This window comes from Littorina saxatilis, linkage group LG12 (genome assembly GCF_037325665.1).
Source record: "Littorina saxatilis isolate snail1 linkage group LG12, US_GU_Lsax_2.0, whole genome shotgun sequence".
In the NCBI taxonomy this organism is placed as follows: Eukaryota; Metazoa; Mollusca; class Gastropoda; order Littorinimorpha; family Littorinidae; genus Littorina; species Littorina saxatilis.
In genome coordinates this window covers 82,077,336-82,099,052 of record NC_090256.1, presented here as the reverse complement: position 1 = coordinate 82,099,052, position 21,717 = coordinate 82,077,336, and the positions used below count along the sequence as shown (strand labels likewise).

Below are 21,717 nucleotides of genomic sequence, written 5' to 3'. Positions count from 1 at the left end.
TCACATGTATTTTGGTAGGAAAAATGTGTAAAGCATGTGAGTCGTATGGGCTTTGCCCTTCTTGTTATGTGTATGTTTTTACCCCGCCATTCAGGCAACCATTCGCCGCTTTCGGGGGATGTCACACTCAAAATGTGAAACTACTCCCTTCATGAAATGAGCAACTTTTAAGATTTTAACTGATGACATACTTTAGATGGAACCATATCTCTGACATAGTTTCTGTCTTGAGTAAACGGTCAAGTCAACCATTCTCTTATTGCCAGGAGACAAGCCGTAAAGTGCAGGCCATACTAAACGCAGATAAAAAGCCGCATCGCTTCTTGGCAGAAACCACGGTGACGGAGTACATCACGACCATGACACGTTACCTGGACACAGTGTATCAGACCTTTCCAGCAAAGCCCACTCTGACCATGGTACATGTTCTTGTGTGTGCAATTCATTGTTTCTGTTGTGTTACAGTTGTACATTTATTGGCGTGTATGCGTGTGCATATATATGCCTGTCAGTGTGTGTGTGGGCAAGTCTATGTTACTTTTGTTTTTTATTTACTCTTGTTTTTAAAAAAAAAGTGTTTGAGATCAGGATAGTCATAGTAATGTACAGTGATGATGCAGGGTTTAGCCTGGGAGAAAAAGGCAATGGGACATTTGTCCCCCTCAACCAAATTCCGATGGGACATAGTCGAAGGCAAGAAGCGCCAAAGAGGCCTGTACGCGTTTTGACCAAAGATGCAAAATGGTGCAATTAGCCGCTATATCGTATTATGTGTGTGTGTGTGTGTGTTTGTGTGTGTGTGTTTGTGTGTAATCCGATGTAAAGTGTACATTTAATGCGCCAATGGTGCAGGGCGCACTAGTAAATGAAACCCTGTGATGAGTTGGTGTTAATTTATACCACTACGTGTGTGTGTGTATGCAGTGATGTACATTTTAGTCGGTCTCCGGTCTCTGACCGATCCAATTTCCCCAGGACCTATAGCTTTAACCCCAGCAGGACACAGGTCCGATTAACCTACAGAAGAAGTGGTCAAGGGTCCGATCGTTTTTGACAATGAAGCGCACATGCGGACTGTTCAATTTTCAAGAAGAAAGCTTGTTTCGGTTTTGCCAAGCGAAAGTAAACCCATATGGTGCCTCGAGTGCATTCATTGGCTCAGCAATAAATCGTTTAAACCAATGAGAACCACTCGTGCATGTTCGCACATGCGCAAGGCATTACTTTTCGTCATAATATCCGGAAAAACCGTTGTGCGTTCGAACGAAAATAAAACGAAAGAGAAACGACATGGGTCCGAAAAAAAAGCAGCGGAAGGTGGAAGAATTTAAACTGAAAAATCTTTTTAAATGCAGTTTTACGAGTCGTGTTTTTGTCCTATTGAAATTGCAATCTCAGGACACTGTGTCCCATTGATTTTCAGTCTTCAGGACAATTGTCCTAAAGGCTGCTAGAAAAATGTACATCACTGTGTATGGGTGCATTTGTATACATGTATGTGTCGTTGTGTGTGACGGCCACTTTGGCAGTTGTGTTCCTCCTTTGAAAGAGTCAGAAACATTGTTTTCAAATGCACGTACAGTGGAGTCCGGGTACAACGAATCTCAAGGGAGATACATTTTAGTTCGTTATATCAGTAATTCGCTGTAGAGTTTTCAACCCTAAATGGCCTTAAGACAAGTTTTCCCACTCACCTTCAAATGATCGTCCCATCGATCTTTCCTTGGAGAGTACAATCTCTGCATGTTTTCAACAGCTTCATAATATAATCCCTAGAGGCATAGTTCAAATGTTCACTTTACTGTCACAATTTTAGAAGTAAAATTTAAAAAGTCGTGTACATGTACATTCTGATCAATCTCCGATTTCATGGTGTCCACCAGTTCTGGTGCATGTACTACCCTGGCCAAGTTTCCTCTCAAGACATCAAAGAGACCGCCCCATAGCTTAAACTCCCCATAGGTTAAACTCGGTCTCTGACCCCGGTGCAGGAAGTGTTTCCTCTCTCATAGCTAAAACTGGGTCAATGACCCCTGGGAAGAAGGTCAGTGTCTATAAACAAGGCCACCCAGCTATCACAATGGACCTGCCTTTGATCTCGTCTCACAGTTGTAGCGTTGTGACTTTTTAGAGCACAGTCATAGCTTAGCAGCTGATTGGAATAGTGAAAACACAGCGGCGGTGGCTATTCCGTGCACCTCCCGCTGTTTGTTCAGAGTTCGCTCATCACGGGATGTGCACTTGTGTTTATGTATTTTTGTGTATTTTTGTCTTTGGAGACAATTATTGACATCAGTTCGTTGTAGCCTTGTGACTTTTAGAGACAAAACGGCTCTGGGGCAATGAAAACGTGTTTGTTATAAGAGAGGTTCGTTATGCAAATGAGTTCAAAAGGTTCGTTGTAGCCGGAAAGTAACAAGTAAGAAATAGAAGGCTGTCTGCCGGGAAATCAATGGCAGTTCGTTAAAAGTGGGATTTCGTTATACCCAGGTTCGTTATAGCTGGACTCCACTGTAATTTCCGAGCAACTGCCCACTTTCACAACTCTTGATGGTACTTTTCTGTGTGCTAACATTTTCAGGTGTGACTTGATTTTGTACATTAGGTTGTTGCTCTGTCCCTCCCCTTTAACTTGCTTTATGTCCTTACTTTGTTAATTTAGTAACTTAGAAGTAAGTAGTAGTTTTGAATGATTCTGATTCTTGTTGCTTCTTTAAATTTTAAAAAAAATTTGATTAATCTGTTACCTGTTGTTTCTCTGTTTTCAGTTTGCAGATGCTTTTGTTGGGAAAAAATCCCCTTACAAGAGAGCAAAGTAAGTTTATATTACCGCTTGCAAAAGGACACAGTTTTGCTTTCAGATGTATAAAGTGTAGACCATTGTGCGAGAAATGTCCTTTATTAGGATTTGGTGTTTTCTTATTGGAGATGCTTTACTTGACAGTGTATGGCTGTATTTTGCATTGCGTGTGTATTGTTTATAGACTACTTGACAGCAAAACATGTCCTTGAGTAGGAATAGATGAAATAACTCTTTCAGGTTTTTATGGGGTGCGGGAGAGTTGCCTCTCCTTGAAAACACTCAGGCAAATCAACGCATGTGACATTGTAGTCAAAAGACGAGCGAGCGGCGTGTCAACACACATGCTCGGCCATCTGCGCAATGAGGCACTTGATCGCATTGGCATTGAAAAGTCAGCTCTGATGTGCATACTTCTGAATGAAAAAGAGCGTACAGCAGTCGCTCTCATGAACGGACACCCTTGGGCCATAGCAAAACTGTCCGTACATTGCAGGTGGCCAGTCACGGGGAGGGGTGACCACATACACTCACACAGAGACACACAAACAACAGGATTGAGTCTATGCTAACCACTTCCTGTGGCTACTAAACAATAACAACAAACTCCTAATATTTCTTTAAACGTTCTGTAAAAAAATGATTTGTATGAATGGTGTTGAAAAGAAGAGATAAAATAAATCCTCAAGGCAGCGAACGCACTCACAATGCACTGAGTGACATACGAAAGCAGCCACACAAACACAGCACAGAGGCACATGTAGTATTTAGTGTATCGCTTTACTCCAATGTCACATAGGTTTGTTTGCCCCTTTCTTGTTTTCTAGGAAAGGCAAGTCTTCCTCCACCCACAATAACCGGACAGAGTTATTTCCCAACATTGCCTATTGGTGTCCTGTTATTGGAGGAGCATCACATATCAAGACAGGTGTATCATAAACCAGTGTAACTTACAGGACAAGACACTCATACATGTTGCAAAAAAAGCCCCAGTCACTTGGTCAGAGCGACACGTCTAACTATTGCTTAGCAATGTAGCAGCAGCTTGAATGTCATTTGACAAACTGTTAAATACCATGACAACTCATGGAAATTGCCAGATAATAGATAGTTGCTCTTATAGTTTCATAGCAAAACTGGTCAGTTATAAGAAAGTCAATTGAACGCAAACACTTTCACGTATAGTGGAGCCACCATTTTTAAACCTAAACAACAAAAAAATCTGAGAAAATCGGGTTTGAAAAGGAGAAAGTGTTAAAATGTAGGTACATTGACAGAGGCATGGTCATGAATTGGGGAGGGGGGTATCAAAAGGGGTTTCACTGTACTGCCGTATTGCATTGATGACACGTTCTCTGTGTACCCCCCGCGGGTTAGGGGGAAGAATTGACCCGATGCTCCCCAGCATGTCGTAAGAGGCGACTAACACCCCCCCCGCGGGTTAGGGGGAAGAATTTACCCGATGCTCCCCAGCATGTCGTAAGAGGCGACTAACGGATTCTGTTTCTCCTTTTACCCTTGTTAAGTGTTTCTTGTATAGAATATAGTCAATGTTTGTACAGATTTTAGTCAAGCAGTATGTAAGAAATGTTAAGTCCTTTGTACTGGAAACTTGCATTCTCCCAGTAAGGTCATATATTGTACTACGTTGCAAGCCCCTGGAGCAATTTTTTGATTAGTGCTTTTGTGAACAAGAAACAATTAACAAGTGGCTCTATCCCATCTCCCCCCCTTTCCCAGTCGCGATATAACCTTCGTGGTTGAAAACGACGTTAAACACCAAATAAAGAAAGAAAGAACGTTCTCTGTGACTGTGTTGTTTTCTGTGTGTAGAACCAGCTATTCTTTAAAGGAGATTGATGGCAGCTTGGACAGCACGGAAGGTCTGGAGGAGGCGTCTACTGGAGGGGAAGAAGCTCTGAGCAAAAAGCTTGCAAGGATCAGAGAACAGGTACTGTGTCTTCTGCATTTACCCACTGATTTTCAAAGTAAGAAAGATAGAATTATTTTTTTTCTTACACGTTGCTCATTATTCTTTGCTCTGGTTGGTGACATCAAAGTATTATTTTGTAAAAGTAAAAGTAAAACATGTCTAATATGTTTGGTTTTCTTCACTGAGGAGATAATGTCTCTGTGCAGACAGCTAAATTGACAGAAAAGCAGCAATACCAATGAAATACACACTCAGTTTATTTGAGTGTCAGTGTGTCTGTGCATTGTTTGTGTTTGTTTGCTGGCATGGGTGAGCTTTGCTTTAATATCATCAAAGCAAAAAATGACATTGTTGATCAGTTTTGACTGTATATTTTCAGAAAAGAAAAGCAGCAGCAGTTAGTGTTGCCAATGCAAACCACAATCACAGCAACACTGATGAAGGTTTGTAATACATGTAGTGATGTACTCTGTTGGTTTCTCTTGGTTTTTACCATATATTGGTATGCACTGAAATGAATAAATGGGTGTCTGTGTCATGGGGGCCCGGTAGCTCAGTTGGTAGAGCACTGGACTTGTGATCGGAAGGTCGCAGGTTCGAATTCGGGCCGGGACGGACACGGGTCAACTTTATGTGCAGACCCAGAGACGGAAGCCATGTCCCACCCCCGTGTCATCACAATGGCACGTAAAAGACCTTGGTCATTCTGCCATAAGTGCAGGTGGTTGAATACACCTAAACACGCAAACACCTGGGTAGCGCGACTCCGTTGCTGCTAGCTTTCCACTGGGAGGAAGCGACCCGAATTTCCCAGCGATGGGACAATAAAGTAATGAAAATGAAAATGAACAAGAAAAAAAACATTGTTCGTTTTGTATTCTCCGTGTTGCTGGTGAATTATATATATATACTTCTCATTGTTATCTTGCTCTTAATATGTATAGTTTGTGAAGCACTTTGTTATTCACAAACATTTCCAACAATTACAACAGTGACAGTTACAATGACGGGCTACCCAAACTGACACTGTGGAGTGCCATCATTACTAAGGTATAGGTGCCATATACAGATCATTTTTGAAGCCTCTAGTTAGAAGGGCTGCAGTAAATCTGTGGAAATAAAAAGCTGTGGAAGAGAGTCCTTTCTATACATGTTCATTCTTGGCTGGATAGATAACAGCTGAAATGAGTTTTTGATACAGGTATAAAAAGTGTGAGGGTATGTTTTGATAAGAAACATTAAATTGATTCAGTGTTTTTTTTCAGACCAACAGGAACCAGATAGTCAGGGCAAACCATCACCAGAGTAAGTATGTGTGTCTGTCTTTCTGTGTGTCTGTCTATTGGGGAACTATTTTAGGAAAGTTAATTGCAAGGAGACTTTGCACTTCTGTTTGATTCTTTCCTTCATGGAGCAACATCTTTGGACAAAATGGAGTAACATCATTAGACAAAATGGTGAGAGACAAAAACTCGGCAGACAAAGGCTGAATAAGTTTCGGATAAAAAAAAGTATGCCTGTTTTGTCTCTACATATGAAATGCTAGCTACCATGCTCAGGGGTGGATCAGTTCATTTTATGGGGGGGGTTTCCAAAAGTATATTGTGGGAAGATATGGGTGTGAAGGCGCGAAGCGCCGAGCCGACGGCGCAAAGCGCCTAGCTTGCTAGGGGGGTCCGGGTGGTTTGCATGTGAATTAAATGTACGTGTTCTGCCCTATTGCACTGTCTCTACCCATTTCACACCAAACACTTCAAAAAACAGAATTTGGGAGGATGCAGGCTCATTATTTCCTCAACCAAAAAAACAACATACTTCTTCACTTCAAATACATCAATACGAAACAACCTTTCGTCACACAGTTCGCACAATCTTCCAGCTTTCACTCAATGCATGTAAATACATATTAAATTACATATTATTACCCAACTCACATATAGCAATTAACTCTAGTTCAGTGCTGGTAACGCTGTACGCGTTCCCCTTGGTAACAAGGGAGACCACCCTAAAAAAGAGTGATCCATCCCATAATATCAGACCGATGTCCGGTCCAACATCCGTATGCGTGCGCATACGCCGCCATTTGCATCATTCTCTCTCAGCGGTTCAACTGGACTGGACGCTCCTGATGTACGCTCCTGCTGTTTTCAGCTTTTCGCCAGAGGCTTTGGCTTCTCCCCTTGGTCGCCGCCTAACTTTACACCTGTACCTACGCTGTGTGGTGAGATCTTTCTGTTGTTGTTGTAGTTTTAGCGACGTTTTCGTCGCTCGTTTATACTAACCTTGTGAAATTTTTCTGAAATTTGTTTCTGTGAAATTTTTCATGAGTTGTTTGCTTTGGCGGAGGCTGCGCTCGTTGATAGCGCGAAACGGAAGCCTAGTTCGAAGCAGGTACCTGACGATACGCCTCCTTAGAGAAGCTCGAGGAGAGATAAGGGCGCGGGAAAGTCCGCGTCTTTATCGTCTGAGGCAACTTCCGTCAAGTCTCCCATGTTAGCAGACGTTCAAGCAACTTCCGGTTAGACTTGTTTACTTTCTGACAAGAGTAGTTTTTCTGGTGTAGCATCTACTGCTTCTGTTTCACCTGGTTGCCCTGGGTTAGCACCAGCTGATGTTGTATCTTTATTGTTGACGCTGAGCGCTCAGGTTTCGACGTTAGCGTCGGATTTATCTTCCACTCGGGAGGAGTTGTGTTCTCTTCCGGCGGGTGTTTCTGATGTTTTTTCTTTAGCCAAGATCCGGCAGTCTCCTGCGGCTCCCGCTTCGACTTCCGCTAAGCCCTCGGCGACCGTGACTAGGGCGGATGTCCATGCTTCTCAGGATGGGGTACCCTCTTGGTGTCTCTGCTGATTGTGTCGACACCAGTTCAAGGTATGTTTACACCGCGTGTAGCTAGGTTCTCTAGCGAAAGCGGTGTGCGAGCTCAGGGGGCTCTCTCGTGCGTTGGATGCCGTGATAGTTCTTATGAGCAGCGAAAGGACGAACGTATCCGTAGGTCTCTTGACGAGAATATCGGGGACCGTTTTAGTCCTCTTCCGCCCAGGGGGCAGGAAGTGGTCGGTTCTGCCGACGATAAATTGTCTGAAGTTCTGCCTCCTGGCTCTGAGTTTGAGCTCGAGTCGGAGGGTAGGGCGGATGACGGGGATGCCTTGAGAGACGGACCGCGGGTGTCCGTCTGTAGGTCAACCTCCTGCGTCTGGTTTCCAGCAGGACGGTGTGACTGAATAGGCCTCGGTGGCCTACCTGACTACGATGGCGAGCAGGAAGGCTAACCAGGGTGCGTCCATGGCGGTGGGCGACACCCAGCTTGCTTGCCGTTCTAGTTGTCCAGCGCAGTGACGTGGGCTAACGAAAATGGCATTTAAGTTTTTGGTGACTCTGGGGCTGACCATGGGTGTCATGCTGGGGTCACCTACCTGACTACGATGGCGAGCAGGAAGGTTAACGAGGGTGCGTCCATGGGATGGACGACACCCAGCTTATCTTGCCGTTCAAGTTGTCCAGCGCAGTGACGTGGTCGGCGGAAAACGGCATTTAAGTTCTGACCGGAAGGGGTGGTTGAGAGCAGGGCGTAACTGACTCCACCTCTTTCCGGTTCCGACTTCTGGAAGTTCGGAGGAACAGGATGTTCTCTTCAGCTTCCGGAGATCGTTGTCCATTGCCCTGGAGTTGGCAAATGGCCGCGTGTAGCAGGGTTCTCCGGTGAAAGTGGTGTACGTTCGCCCGGGGAATGTAGCACGCATTTTCGGGCTGGGCAACGTAAGCTTCCGCCCTGGGGGCAGGAAGTTGTTGGGCTGGGTGATTCTTGGATTGGCCATGCGAGTCTCTCTGGGGGTCACCTTCCTGACTTTGTCACCGAGTAGGAAGGTGATGTTTGGAGAGGTGTCCACGGTGGTGGATGACACTCAGCTTAACTTGCCGTTCAAGTTGTCCAGTGCAGTGACGTGGGCAGTGGAAGACGGCATTTAGGACTTGTCAGGAAGGGGTGGCTGAAGATTTTTTCACTTCATCCGCCCCTATCTTTGTTCGACGGCTTCCGGAGTTCGGAGGAACAGTAAGTTCACTTCCGCGACCGGGAATTGTCGTTCATTGCCCTGAAGATGGCATATGTCTTGTAGTTTTGACTTCCGCTTCCTCCCGGGGGGCAGGAAGTGAGCAGTAAGGCTGGTTCCTTGTTGGATAATTTAAGTCAAACAGGAAGGCAGCTTCCGGATTGCACGGTTGTGCTTGACGGCTGTTCAGATGAAGGTGCTTCCGCATTAACGATTAGCACTGAATTCAGGTTCCGTTTCAAGTTAGCAAGGGCGGTGGCGCTCGCAGCTGAAATGGTTCGAGGTTGAATGGAATCGTCCGGTGTGCTTCTATGCAACCGGTTGGTTCGCATGTTTACTAATCCACGGCCGGTTTCGCTTCCGCTTTTGCGGCTGCGTCTTCCGGTTACAGGATGGGATAGCGGCCTTCTACCGTTAACACTGTGGTGTTGGTGGTCGGCACTTTTCAGCTTTTGGCTTCCGGTTCCGTTATTGCGGGTCCTTTGCTGTTATACAGGCTGTATCCACTTCCTCTTCCAGTCTTCTAGCTGGCATGGGACAGGTGGATGGAGACCTGGTCATGAAGTTCCGGTGTTTGAAAATTTTCGCCTTATCGGGATGGGTGACTGGTTCTCATCATTTCGATGATCGTTATGATGCTTTTGAACAGGAGGAGGAAATGGGGAGGCTCTTACTTCACTTGTGTCGCTGTTCGCGGCAGTTCGTAGTGGTTTTGAGCTTTCTGAGGAGAATCTTTGGGTATCAAGCCCTTAGAGCCTCTGTCTGGGTCCTTTTGTGCTTGTGGATGTTTTCACAAGCGAGTCTTCTTTGTCACCACTTCCTTGGTGGACAACACTCAACTTTATACCTGCGGCGAGGGTGCTTTAGCTTGTGTCGTACGCTCAAGTAGCGTGTCACTCACAGAGCGCTTTCTGTAGGATTCGGTTAACTCCAGGCTTAAGAACTTAGGTCTCTTTTTGCGTTCTACGGAACCGCCCTCGGGTTTGGCAAACATCCATCTGGAGTTTGATAGCAAGGAGATACTGTCTGTGAGTTCAAGATCTCCTAGTTCGGATAGATAGTCGCATCTTTTCTTTATGATGGGCTCTTTTGAACTTGCTTTTTTCTCTCGCCTGGGCGGTTACGTTCTGATTGGCTATCTTTGTGGTCCTACAGGACGCAGATACAAAGGATGTTGCTTTGCCGTCTTTTACCTAAGAGTAAGCCTCTGCCTTTAAAGTTTTGTTCTTTTGGCGAGACTTTAATCTCTTTCTCGTTTGAAAGTTCTCTCTTTGAGTCCGCTTCTATGCACGTGGGGTTTTTCCTACTTAGAAAAGCTCACGGTAAAAGGGAAAGCGTTAGGCAGGCCTTGGCGGTTTTTTGTTTCTAAACGAAAAGCTTCAGGCTGGCTGTTGTCTATTTTAGCTTTGGCTCGATACCCTCGCTTTCACAGGGCTCTTTCTTAGATCTGTTCGGCGACCTTTTGGTCTCACAGACGGGTCTTTGCAATCTTGGTTCCCAGACCTCTTAAGGCTGGCAAGAAGGCATCTTTGCTTTCTCACATTCGTTTTACACGGATGTCTACTGTAGGAGTATCCTTGAGATGCTCAGGGGCTTCCGCCTCGACTCTGGATTTGGTTCAGAGTCTCTATAGGGTTTTTGGTTTTGTTCACTTGCCACTTAGACTGGCGTGGTTCTAAGTGCTTTTTTCTTACGGAAAGAACTCCTCTTCTTTCTGTTTTTTTGCAGGTGGCTATCCACCTTTCTTTTTGGGTTTCCGTTTTGTCTCCCATGTCTTATTTAAGACTTTATGAGTTTTCGGCACGTTGTTACGGCTTGGTGCAGCTTGGCTTTACCCTGTTTTCAAGGCTAGCCTGGCGATTTTTCACGGAAAACGGCCAAGCTTACTCTAGTAGCTTCTGTGAGAAGTGGGAGTAAGCGTGCTTTCTGGCTATTTTGAATAAAGACAGCTCTTTTAAGAAAGACTGATCTATGACTTGTGGGTTTTTCTTTGAAATTTTCTGGCATTTGAGCGGAAAATGGGGAAATCCAGCTTCGATTTGCATTTTCAATTCATGAAACAAGAGTTTGGCTCCTTTAGAGTCACGTTTAGCCAATTAAACTTTTCGAGGTTGGTAGATTTTTCTGACTCGCACGGATCTTGTTAGATCAGTGAATCAAAGGTCACTTTCCTGATCTTTCATCTCGGTCGTGATTTAACCTCGACATTTAAGCGGTAATGGGGGCAACCAGCTTCCAATTGCACTTTCAATTCTTGAAGCATGAGTGTGGTTCCTTTAGAGTCACGGTTAGCCAGTTTAACATCTCGAGTTTCGAGGATTTTTCTGTCTTTCACGGTTCTTGTTAGATCATTGAATCAAAGGGCATTTGACTTACCTTTCATCTCCGTTGTGATTTAACCTTGAACGGTTGAAAACGATGTTAAACACTGTATTATGGAGGGAAGAAGGTCTATCTACTCGGGTAGAGGTATGACGTTTTGTAGTCAACCTTACCTAGATGGACTGCTACACTGGATTCTTGCTCCTGGGGAGCTTGATGTGGTTATTTGTCTTGTGAGGACGCTCAGAAGGTACCTGTCACGGACTCGGCAATTGGTCAGAAAGTCAGAAGCTTTTATGATATCACTTATCACACCAGGTGTAAGGATATTGCGATAGGGACTTTAACCAAGTGAGTCTCCATGTTAGGGCAGTTTTGCCTTTCTCTATAGCTAGAACGTTTGAGGCAAGGGCATGGGCCTCCTCTTTGGCAGTCCTCCGGTCGGGCCTTTTTTTTGGCTGAAGTACTGGAGTCGGCTTACTGGCGGTCTGAGGAGGTTTTTATTAACTTCCACCTCAGAGACGTTTTGATTCTGGACGGCAGTTCCGCGTTACCTGTTATGGTAGTCGCAGGGCAGGTTCTAATATCATAATTTCTCTATATACCCGCCACCTATAGTAGCAATCTGCTATATGTGAGTTGGGTAATAATATGTAATTTAATCCAAAATTTTAATAATAAATTTTCATTTAATTAATATACTTACCCAACTCACATCGTTTAAACCCTCCCGCCTCCCCGCTGTGGTGGTATTGGGTTCTAAAAAAGTAGTGAGTTGGGCTTCGTTCGAATGATGCAAATGGCGGCGTATGCGCACGCATACGGATGTTGGACCGGACATCGGTCTGATATTATGGGATGGATCACTCTTTTTTAGGGTGGTCTCCCTTGTTACCAAGGGGAACGCGTACAGCGTTACCAGCACTGAACTAGAGTTAATTGCTATATGTGAGTTGGGTAAGTATATTAATTAAATGAAAATTTATTATTAAAATTTTGGATTATAACAATACTTTCTCAAATATAGATTAACGCACACAAGAAGGTACCGACAGACACTCACGAGTTCGAATCACGGCTCACTGCATGTCGCCAGTTCACTTCCTTGTCTCGCTGAATCCTCGTAGAATAATGAATTCAGATGCCAACACACACAGATGCCAACACACACCTTTCACTGAAGATGCCAACACACACCTTTCACTGAAGATGCCAACACACACCTTTCACTGAAGATGCCAACACACACCTTTCATGTTTCTCCCCGAGAAACCCTTCCGCCCTTAGCGGAAACAACCGTCGTCAGCTACGACCGGTATCGATGAAGACTCCACTCGTCTAGTCATCTGCGCCGATGTGGTCCCTTGCTCGCCCACCATCGTCCCGCGCTTCTCCCGTGTAAGGACCCTCCCTTACGCGCCATGGAAATCCCTCATGGAAACTCCTAAAGAATTTAACCAAGTCTTAATACAACATTCTCTAAAACCATCTCTTCTTCCAAACGTTCGTGTACCACTCATACATTCTCGTTCATTCCACGTTCACATTCCGTCAACATTCAATATCCAAACTAATACTTAATCTATGAATAACACTCCCCATACAAAGCATGACCGTCTTAACATAACATAAATGCGTAGCAATTATGTTCAAGAAATTCCCCATGAAAAACCGTGATACAATTACATCAAGAATTCTCTCAACGCTTCACACTAAGATTTGACGCACTTTGTATACACTAACCTTTACACTCCAGCTATGTATTCCAACGTCAATAATATACAACATAGTAAATTATTTACCTTAAGAGACCAGTCTCTTGAAAGAGTACTTGTTCCCAGAACAAGTCTGACACGCGCCGACAACCTTCCCGGTTGAAAATCTCAAACGCTGTGACGTTATTTACCCCTGACCAGCTACATGTCTCAAACACAGCTCATCTCAAGCTAAAGCCAGTTTTGCGTGAAACACACGAAACACGTGAATAACGCCAGTCCGGTCAGCTACACGTCGCCTCTACAACATTTAGGGAGGTTAAAAACACGACGTGGTTTCACCTCACAAATATGCTACTCACATCTTTGTGACACATGCCCCCCCCGGAAAATTTTGAAAAAAAGGATGCAAAATGGTGCAATCTGGTGCATTCTGAGGATGATCATTACCAGTTTCAGGCAGCAGATTTTGTCACTGATTAATACCCAAAAAATTGAAACTCAACCCAAAAAAACACAAAAAAATATTTTTATTTTTTGGCTGGGGGGGGTTTCCGGAAACCCCAGAACCCCCCCCCCCTCGTCCGCCCCTGATGCTGGAATAAGGACATAAGTAGATCATACATGCACACATAATTATGCACACACACATCACATGCACACACACACACACAGAAAACATGAGTTTGTGTGTCATCCCATCATGGCTAAACAGAGATCCATGCCTGTAATAAACTGTTGTACATTCTTTATTTCCTTTTCTCTGAAGAAAACAAAGAAGAGTAAAAGATGATGGCAGGAATCGCAGCAAAAGAGATAATGAGGCTGCTGGTACGTCATCAACCCATCAACAGGATTTAGATGCGGATGCAGAGGCTTCTGATATTGAATTCGAAGCTTCATCAGATGAAGAGGAAGACTTGAGTAAGTAGAGAATGGCAGTTTGGAGCTTTTGTATAGTTAGAATGGGTACAATAGCCTCGTGGTGAACGATTCGGGGTTCGAATCCCAGCTGTGCATGGTGGGTTAAAAGTTAACTTAAGGGTGTAGCTTTTGCTGATCTGCAAGATCAAGTTATGTGCAGGCCTGGTAGTGCCTTATCCCCCTTTGTGTGTACACAAGACTAAGTACGCAATGTAAAGATCCTGTCAGAGTTTGATGGGTTATAGGAATGCAAAAACACCCAACAAGCATCCCCTGCAAACAGTATGGCTGCGTAAGGAGGGGGAGGGGGGGGGGGAAATTTGAACCCACGACCTTCCACTTGGGAGGCCTGTGTCTTATGTCTCTAGGCCATTTCGCCAGTCATCTGATGCTACCAAACTGAGCTATCTTTTTAAACCTTAAAGATGTTATCTCGTATACTTTGTCTCCAAAATGCGCAGAGAAAAACAATGTGGAACAGATCGACTCCTAATGTTTCAAAATCAACAATATTTGTCAGAGATGAAACATTCCCTAAACTAACCACTCTTTGGTTTTTTTCATTCCAAAATGTGTGACCATAATAAAGTTGGACTGACCTCCAGATTCCTTGTCCCAGGTTTGCAGAAAAGGGTGCCCTTCAAGGCCACAGACTTTCAGAAACGCCGGAGTCTGGCCCTGTCATCCCGAAATGCACGCCGACGTCCAGGGGGACGCAAGAAATGGACAGAGCGTGAGGAGCACGACTTCTACAAGGCTGTGCAGCGCCACGGGGTGGGGCGGTGGGCACAGATCCGCTCAGAGCTGCGGACACAGCGCACCAATGTGCACCTGAAAGACAAGTGGCGCACGATCGCTAATACCAATTATGACAAGCTTTGCCAAATGTATGGACCAGTGGAGAACGAGTAGGGTGCAGAACAGTGTGTTTGTGTGTGTGTTGTTTGTGTGTGTGTGTGTGTGTGTGTGAGAATGTATGGATCGATGGGAGTGCATGAAGAGTAGGGTGCAGAACAGTGTTTGTGTTGTGTGTAAATGTGTGCGTGTGATAAGTTCTGGTGATCTTTGTAAACCTATGTGGCATTTTGTCCTGTGTTGCTGTGGGCACAAAATATGTTACGCCAGTGTGTGTGTGCGTGCGTGTGTGAAATAACGGTGACTTTAGTTGATTTAAACCTGTGTTGCTCTCGGCGTTCTGTTTTTGAGGGAAGAGAATCTGTATCGCCATTGTGTGTGTGAAATTATGGTGACCTTTGGACATTTCAGCTTGTGTGGCTTTTAGTCTTGCGATTTTGTGGTAACAGAATCTCTGATGCTGGTTACAAAGATCTGTGTGGAATGTACAGACCTGAAAAATACATATTGTCATTTGGTGTTCAATACAATCTGCAATAGACGAATTGCGGAAATAACTCTGTCGGGTTTGTATGGGTTGTGAAAATGTGAATACCCTACATACGTGAGAGAGACACCTGTGAGATAATAATTGTTCAAATCACACGTGTGTATATCATGTAAATGAGGTCATGTCAAGCAAGTCTGGCAGGGACCTGTTTTTCCACTGCTTATGATGCCAAAGTCACCGAGACAAACGTCATTATAGAAACAAAAATTGCGCTCGCTAATTACCCTCGATGAATCTTTAGAACTAACACGTCACGCCACACTTTCAGAGTGACGTTTCTTTGCTTTGACGTAATAGATTGCACGAGGCTTTAGAAGAGATCGAGGTTCCAAAACAAGCGTCTTCAATTTAGCTGCCTCGTCTGCAAGACATTTTCAGTAAAATACACGTAAGTACAGTATGTAGGATAAACAGAATGCTACATGGCTTGCTGTGTCGTACCAGATTTACACTCGTTGCTTTTTCAAATAGTGAACAGCTCGCTTTCGCTCGCAGTTCAATATTTAAAAAAACAACTCGTGTAAATCTGGTACGACACAGCAAGCCATGTAGTATTCTCTATATACCCTTGCTTTTGATGAGACAAATGACCCACACACGCATGCTACTGTCCATGTGTTTCATACACGCGAGTGACTGGCCTTTAATGTCACATGTGAAAGGGACAATTTCCCTTGTGATACTATAGGCCAGTCACTAGCGTGGGGTCTATCTGAAACGCGTGGACAGAAGCATGTGTGAATTATTTGTCTCACTAAAAGCAAGGGAATTCACTCTTTCATAACCAATACAAACCCAACAGAGATATTTCCGAACATGATATATTTTACAGGTACAAAATGTTTTGGCTTAAACAACCTGGTCACTTTTCATTACTTTTGTGTTGTAGAATCCTAGTGTTCCGCTGATGGCTAGATTGTTCATTATCACAAGCTATCGATGATTACTGGAACTGGAGAGAATTCTGTCTGTTTTGTACAGATTTCTGTATCAGAAATTGATTTTGGGGGGATATAAATAGAAGTGATGTGGATTCGATGTGTTATTTTGTTTGTTTCTTCACTTTGCATTCAATGTGAGCTCCCACCCATGATTTTGTTTCTTAACCCCTTCACTGCCACAGTATAACAGCATTTTGGTATTGCTGTGCGCCAGGGCAAATTTCGCTTTCTTCAGTAGGTTCACTAATCTGTTCACTGCTCAATCATTTATTGAGATATCTCTTAGATCTTGGGCATGTGGTTTGCTTACACCCTTGGCTATTATATGATATCATGACCATTGGACTTTGTTTGTGATTGTTATAGTAAAAATCGATATAATGACCATTTTTGTCAAAAATTACAGTTTCCAAACTTTTACACACACACTGCAGCACGTAAAACTGGTGTCAAACATCAGGTACTCACATTACAGCCCATAACAGTATTCTTCTGTGTGGTAATCCATAATCACTTCTTGTAGAGCTTCCAGAACACTGTATCATTTGAAAACAGGTCTACGAGTTGATGTCCGACTTTCGGCCGCCATTTTGAATCTTATAGATCGGAAAAAAACTTATAAAAACGTTTTCCCCACGTGGAACTAACTTATCCGAACGGTCTATGGGAAAAAAACTGTGTTTAGAACCCCTTCAAGTACTTGGACAGTGGTTACCTCCCATTTAGTTTTCAGAAATGTTTGAAATTTCGCCGACACAAATCCCACGTATGAGATACGGTTATGGGCGTACGACAAACCAAAAATGACCACGTATTACACACAGGGTGGGCAGTGAAGGGGTTAAGATGGCAAAAGGGGGGGGGGGGGGGGGAGGAGGGGAGATGAGGTGTAAATATGGGTCATTTTCCAGAGCTGCGTACCAGTGGAAACCATGTTACAAAGGTGATATTTCTTTACTTAACTCAATAACTGAGACATTTTAACCATACAAATTGATTTCTTTGATACATACTGGTTCTATATACATGTATATCCTTGGCCTGCAGAGAAAGAATAGGGAATACTTGCACATTTTGTTTGTCTACGTGACGGGCGGAGCGGCGTCGGCCTCCTAATCGGGAGGTCGTGAGTTGGAATCCCGGTCGCTGCCGCCTGGTGGGTTAAGAGTGGAGATTTTTCTGATCTCCCAGGTCAACTTATGTGCAGACCTGCTAGTGACTTAACCCCCTTCGTGTGTACACGCAAGCACAAGACCAAGTGCGCACGGAAAAGATCCTGTAATCCATGTCAGAGTTCGGTGGGTTATAGAAACACGAAAATACCCAGCATGCCTCCCCCGAACTCGGCGTATGCGGGGTAAAAACGATCATACACGTAAAAATCCACTCGTGCTAAAAACATGAGTGAACGTGGGAGTCGAAGCCCATGAACGAAGAAGAAGTTTGTCTACGTTCAGTAAATTACAAGGGTTTCATAGTACATCACCTTCGTAACATATGAAAACTAAAAGTTGTGACATGGATTTGAATACTAATTAACAATTAGAAAAAAAAGACAAAAATATATACTGTTTTTTGAGTCACTTGAGAAAAAGTGACTCTATGTAATCGGTCAGTGTTAGTCTGTCCGGCCGGCCGTCCGTCCGGCCGGCCAGCCGTAGACACCACCTTAACGTTGGACTTTTCTCGGAAACTATCAAAGCGATCCGGCTCATATTTTGTTTAGTCGTGACCTCCAATGACCTCTACACTTTAACGATGGTTTCGTTGACCTTTGACCTTTTTCAAGGTCACAGGTCAGCGTCAAAGGAAAAATTAGACATTTTATATCTTTGACAAAGTTCATCGGATGTGATTGAAACTTTGTAGGATTATTCTTTACATCAAAGTATTTACATCTGTAGCCTTTTACGAACGTTATCAGAAAAACAAGGGAGATAACTAGCCTTTTCTGTTCGGCAACACACAACTTAACGTTGGGCTTTTCTCGGAAACTATAAAAGTGACCGGGCTCAAATTTTATGTGAACGTGACTCCCAGTGACCTCTACACTTTGACATCTGCTTTGGTGACCTTTGACCTTTTTCAAGGTCACAGGTATGTCTTGAAGGAAAAAAATTGAAATATCATATCTCTGAAACTATTCATCGGATTTGATTCAAACTTTATAGGATTATTCTTTACATCAAATTATTTACATCTGTATTGTGTTGTGAATAGCAATTTCTTCCTGTCCATCTGATGCCTCATATAATATTCAGAACTGCGAAAGTGACTCGATCGAGCGTTTGCTCTTCTTGTTGTTGCATGTTTTCATAATTACCTTACCGGAGTATTCCTGAAAAACTTGTCAGTAAAACATTGAAAGAAGCATTTGTTTTGGTAAACTTAATTAACGGTGCGTCGGACGTGTGTGAAGCATGTTTGAATCATGGATGTTCAAATGCTGTGTTGAGTACGCTCATTTTTCTGAAAATATACCAAGTTCGTTTGAGATTTCTCCAAGTGCAAAAGAGGGGTTCCCAGGTCTGGTTATAATCATTTAAAGGACTCTGAAGAATAACTCACATGTGTGTGAATGAGTGGTGTAAGGTGCGTGTGTACATCAAACCAATCATTGTCAAATGTTCAGTTTACATTCATTTATATGCATGATTATTTGTTAGTCACTCGTGCATGTTATCACTCTGGCCATGTAACATAAGCGTTTGCTCAAGTTTGTGCCCCAATTGTTTTTTCTTTTTATTATTAGTCTGTCATGATACAGTTGAATAACATCTTGTTTTAACTAATCACTTGTGCAAATTTCTTTCGAAAATACTATGACACATAATTGTTGCTGAAAAAAGAAATACATCTGCAGAACAAAAGTGACCTTGTTAATTTTTAAAAGTCAAGCTCATGCTTTGTGATGTTATTTGGAGGCTGCTGGTTTGCTTTTTTTTTTTTTTTTAATGTGAATGCTTTTTCTGTTTTTGTGCATGCTTGTGTAAAGAAAATTCTGGAAGGTAGATTTCTTTATGATTCTTGAAATTGTTTTGGTTTGAGAATGTGATCCAAGAGCCTTTTACATTTGTCAGCATCTATAAATAATGTAATTTGTGTGGTGCTTTTTACATTTAGTCAAGTTTTGACTAAATGTTTCAACATAGATGGGGAATCGAACGAGGGTCGTGGTGTATATGTGTGTGTGTGTGTGTGTGTGTGTGTGTGTGTGTGTATAGAACGATTCAGAGAAAACTACTGGACCGATCTTCATGAAACTTTACATGAGAGTTGCTGAGTATGATATCCCCGGAAGTTTTTTTCCTTTTTTTGGATAAATGTCTTTGATGACGTCATATCCGGTATATCCGGCTTTATATTTAAATTCAAAACAAGCTCAGAAAGTTAAAAAGAACAGATACAGAAAAGCGTGCTATCCTGCTCAGCGCAACCACTACCGCACTATTCTGGCTAGTCAATTTCACTGCGTTTGCACGAGCGGTGGACTGACGATGCTACGAATATACGGTCTTGGTGAGAGAAAAAATGCAGTGCGTTCAGTTTCATTGTGTGAGTACGACAGCTTGACTAAATGTTGTATTTTCGCCTTACGCGACTTGTTATTATTGTCAATGTGCATGTTTGTGCCATTTCAATGTTCTTTTAATGAATGCAAAAAGTGTTCTCTTTTGGCTACATGTAATGTTAATTTTTGTCTCTTCTGAAGAGGCATGAGAGATTTTTTAAAATTTTTAATAATTATTGTCAATCTGCATATCTGTGTCATTTCAATGTCTTTCAATAAATGCAAATAATATTCTCTTGGCTAATATTTGACTCATTGTCTCCCAGGTATGGATATATCCGTACCAACTCATATGGCTCTATCTGACCAGGTACGGATATCCGCTCAGACTGTTAGCTTCAGTCGCTTCCTGTAACGTCCATCTAACGCCTGCATTCCAGCGTGTTTATACACATTTACTACACAGTTACTACAATTCTGAGTGACCTGCTGCAGCACAGCTGGTCTCGGCTAAAAAAAAAACTTGGTCAACATAGGTGGGGTACAAAGTGTTAAAAAAAATTGTGTGTGTGTGTGAAGAAGTATGAGATTTTTTTTAACGATTGTTCAGAAACATAAGAAGGTATCAGGAGAATACCGATTTGTACAAAACGGAGCTGTTTGGGAATGCTGTTGCAGATTTGTCTGTACATGTTCTGGTGCGCCCATAACTTTGTAGCATGCCAACACACAGTTTGGTGCAGTTCACATATGTGACCCTCCACCACGAAACTCCCGCAGTGGGGCACTGCGGTTATGAAATTAAAGGCCCCTCCTGTTTTTGGAACCGCAGGAGCTTTCTAGTTTGCTGTTAGGTAGAATTTTGGTTCCTCTTTCCTGTCATGCTCTCTTTTTCTTCATGAATTCTTTTCTAATTTCTGCCTTCTTGCTCATTCACCTGTATTTTTTCCAAAAATCTCTTCTCTTGCCGCTTGTCTCGCGATTCATGTATAGTTTAATCTGTTAGTGTTCTGATGTAAGTCCAGCAGTAGATAGGTTAAGCCTATTTTAACATACTGGAAACTGGTAATCTTCCAGTAGGTATTAATTTAGTTTTACTAAAGCCTGCTGGGACACAAGTAATGGGTTAGTGCATTTGTAAACAGGAATCGCTTGACAAGTGGCCCCCTTCATCCCCCCCTTCCTCGTCCTGATATGGCTCTGCGTAGTCGGCTGGACGCTAAGCAACAAATAAACAAACAAACAAACCACGAAACGAGTCGCATGTCACCTTTGCATGATTTTCTTATTTTTACATTTTCCTAAAGAGGTTTTTATGCTCTATCCAGTGGTGAAAATTGTTTTAGAAAAGAGCAACAACTTTTCGAGTTATAAGCCTGTGACTAAGGTGACCCTCACACTGTTACCAGACACCCCCCTGGACTTACATTAAGCCTAGCGCAGAACCGCGCGAGGTGACATGCGACTCATTCCGTGGTGGAGGGTCACATATTAGATGGACACAAAACTGAGTTTCATTGCAAATCAACACAAAACTTTGATTGTAGACCTGACAAAGTTTCCTTCTAAAAGCGCAGGTTGTGGAATTTTTATTTATTTATCTGAATGTGTAAAGCTATTTTGTGGTGATAAATAAGTTGTTGGGTACGTGTACTGAAATCAACATCTTTAAAAAAAAAAGAAAAAAGATTGGATGCCTGAATAAAGCCCAGGTCCCACTGTAACGAAATTTGACGGCAAACTACAAAGATTTGGGATTCGTGGAGAAAATCACCGAGGTCGTTGTTCTTGTTCGGCAAATAATCGTTGTGCATCGCAGAGATCATGGAGTCGCAACGACTGTTTTGAAATGTTCAAAACAGTCGTAGTGCCGCAATGAATTGATGACATTCGTTGTATGTTGTGTATTCGTTGTTATTCCTTCTTGTTCTTTGTGCGTCGTACTGCGTCGTTCTGGCTATCGCCGCTCTCCGTTGTGATTCGTATACAATTCTCCATGATCTCAGTCTTGGACAGTCTGTCCCACTGTGACGAATTTTGACGGAGAACTACAACAATATGGGATTCGTGGAGTAAATCACCGAGGTCGTGGTTCGTATTCGTTCTTGGTCGGC

The 21,717-nt window shown here is 43.1% G+C and overlaps 1 protein-coding gene across 1 annotated transcript in view; it reads left to right on the top strand.

Annotated features, from left to right (window-relative positions):
• The window catches only part of LOC138982933 (uncharacterized), a 29,088-nt gene extending 12,151 nt beyond the window's left edge, over positions 1-16,937 (top strand). The window contains exons 4-10 of the mRNA XM_070356329.1: positions 267-419; positions 2,769-2,815; positions 4,634-4,751; positions 5,113-5,176; positions 5,999-6,038; positions 13,592-13,746; positions 14,366-16,937. Coding sequence (XP_070212430.1) covers positions 267-419; positions 2,769-2,815; positions 4,634-4,751; positions 5,113-5,176; positions 5,999-6,038; positions 13,592-13,746; positions 14,366-14,658 — 870 coding nt within the window. The 3' untranslated portion in view covers positions 14,659-16,937. The remainder of the gene's footprint in view (positions 1-266; positions 420-2,768; positions 2,816-4,633; positions 4,752-5,112; positions 5,177-5,998; positions 6,039-13,591; positions 13,747-14,365) is intronic.
• The last annotated feature ends 4,780 nt before the right edge of the window (positions 16,938-21,717 follow it).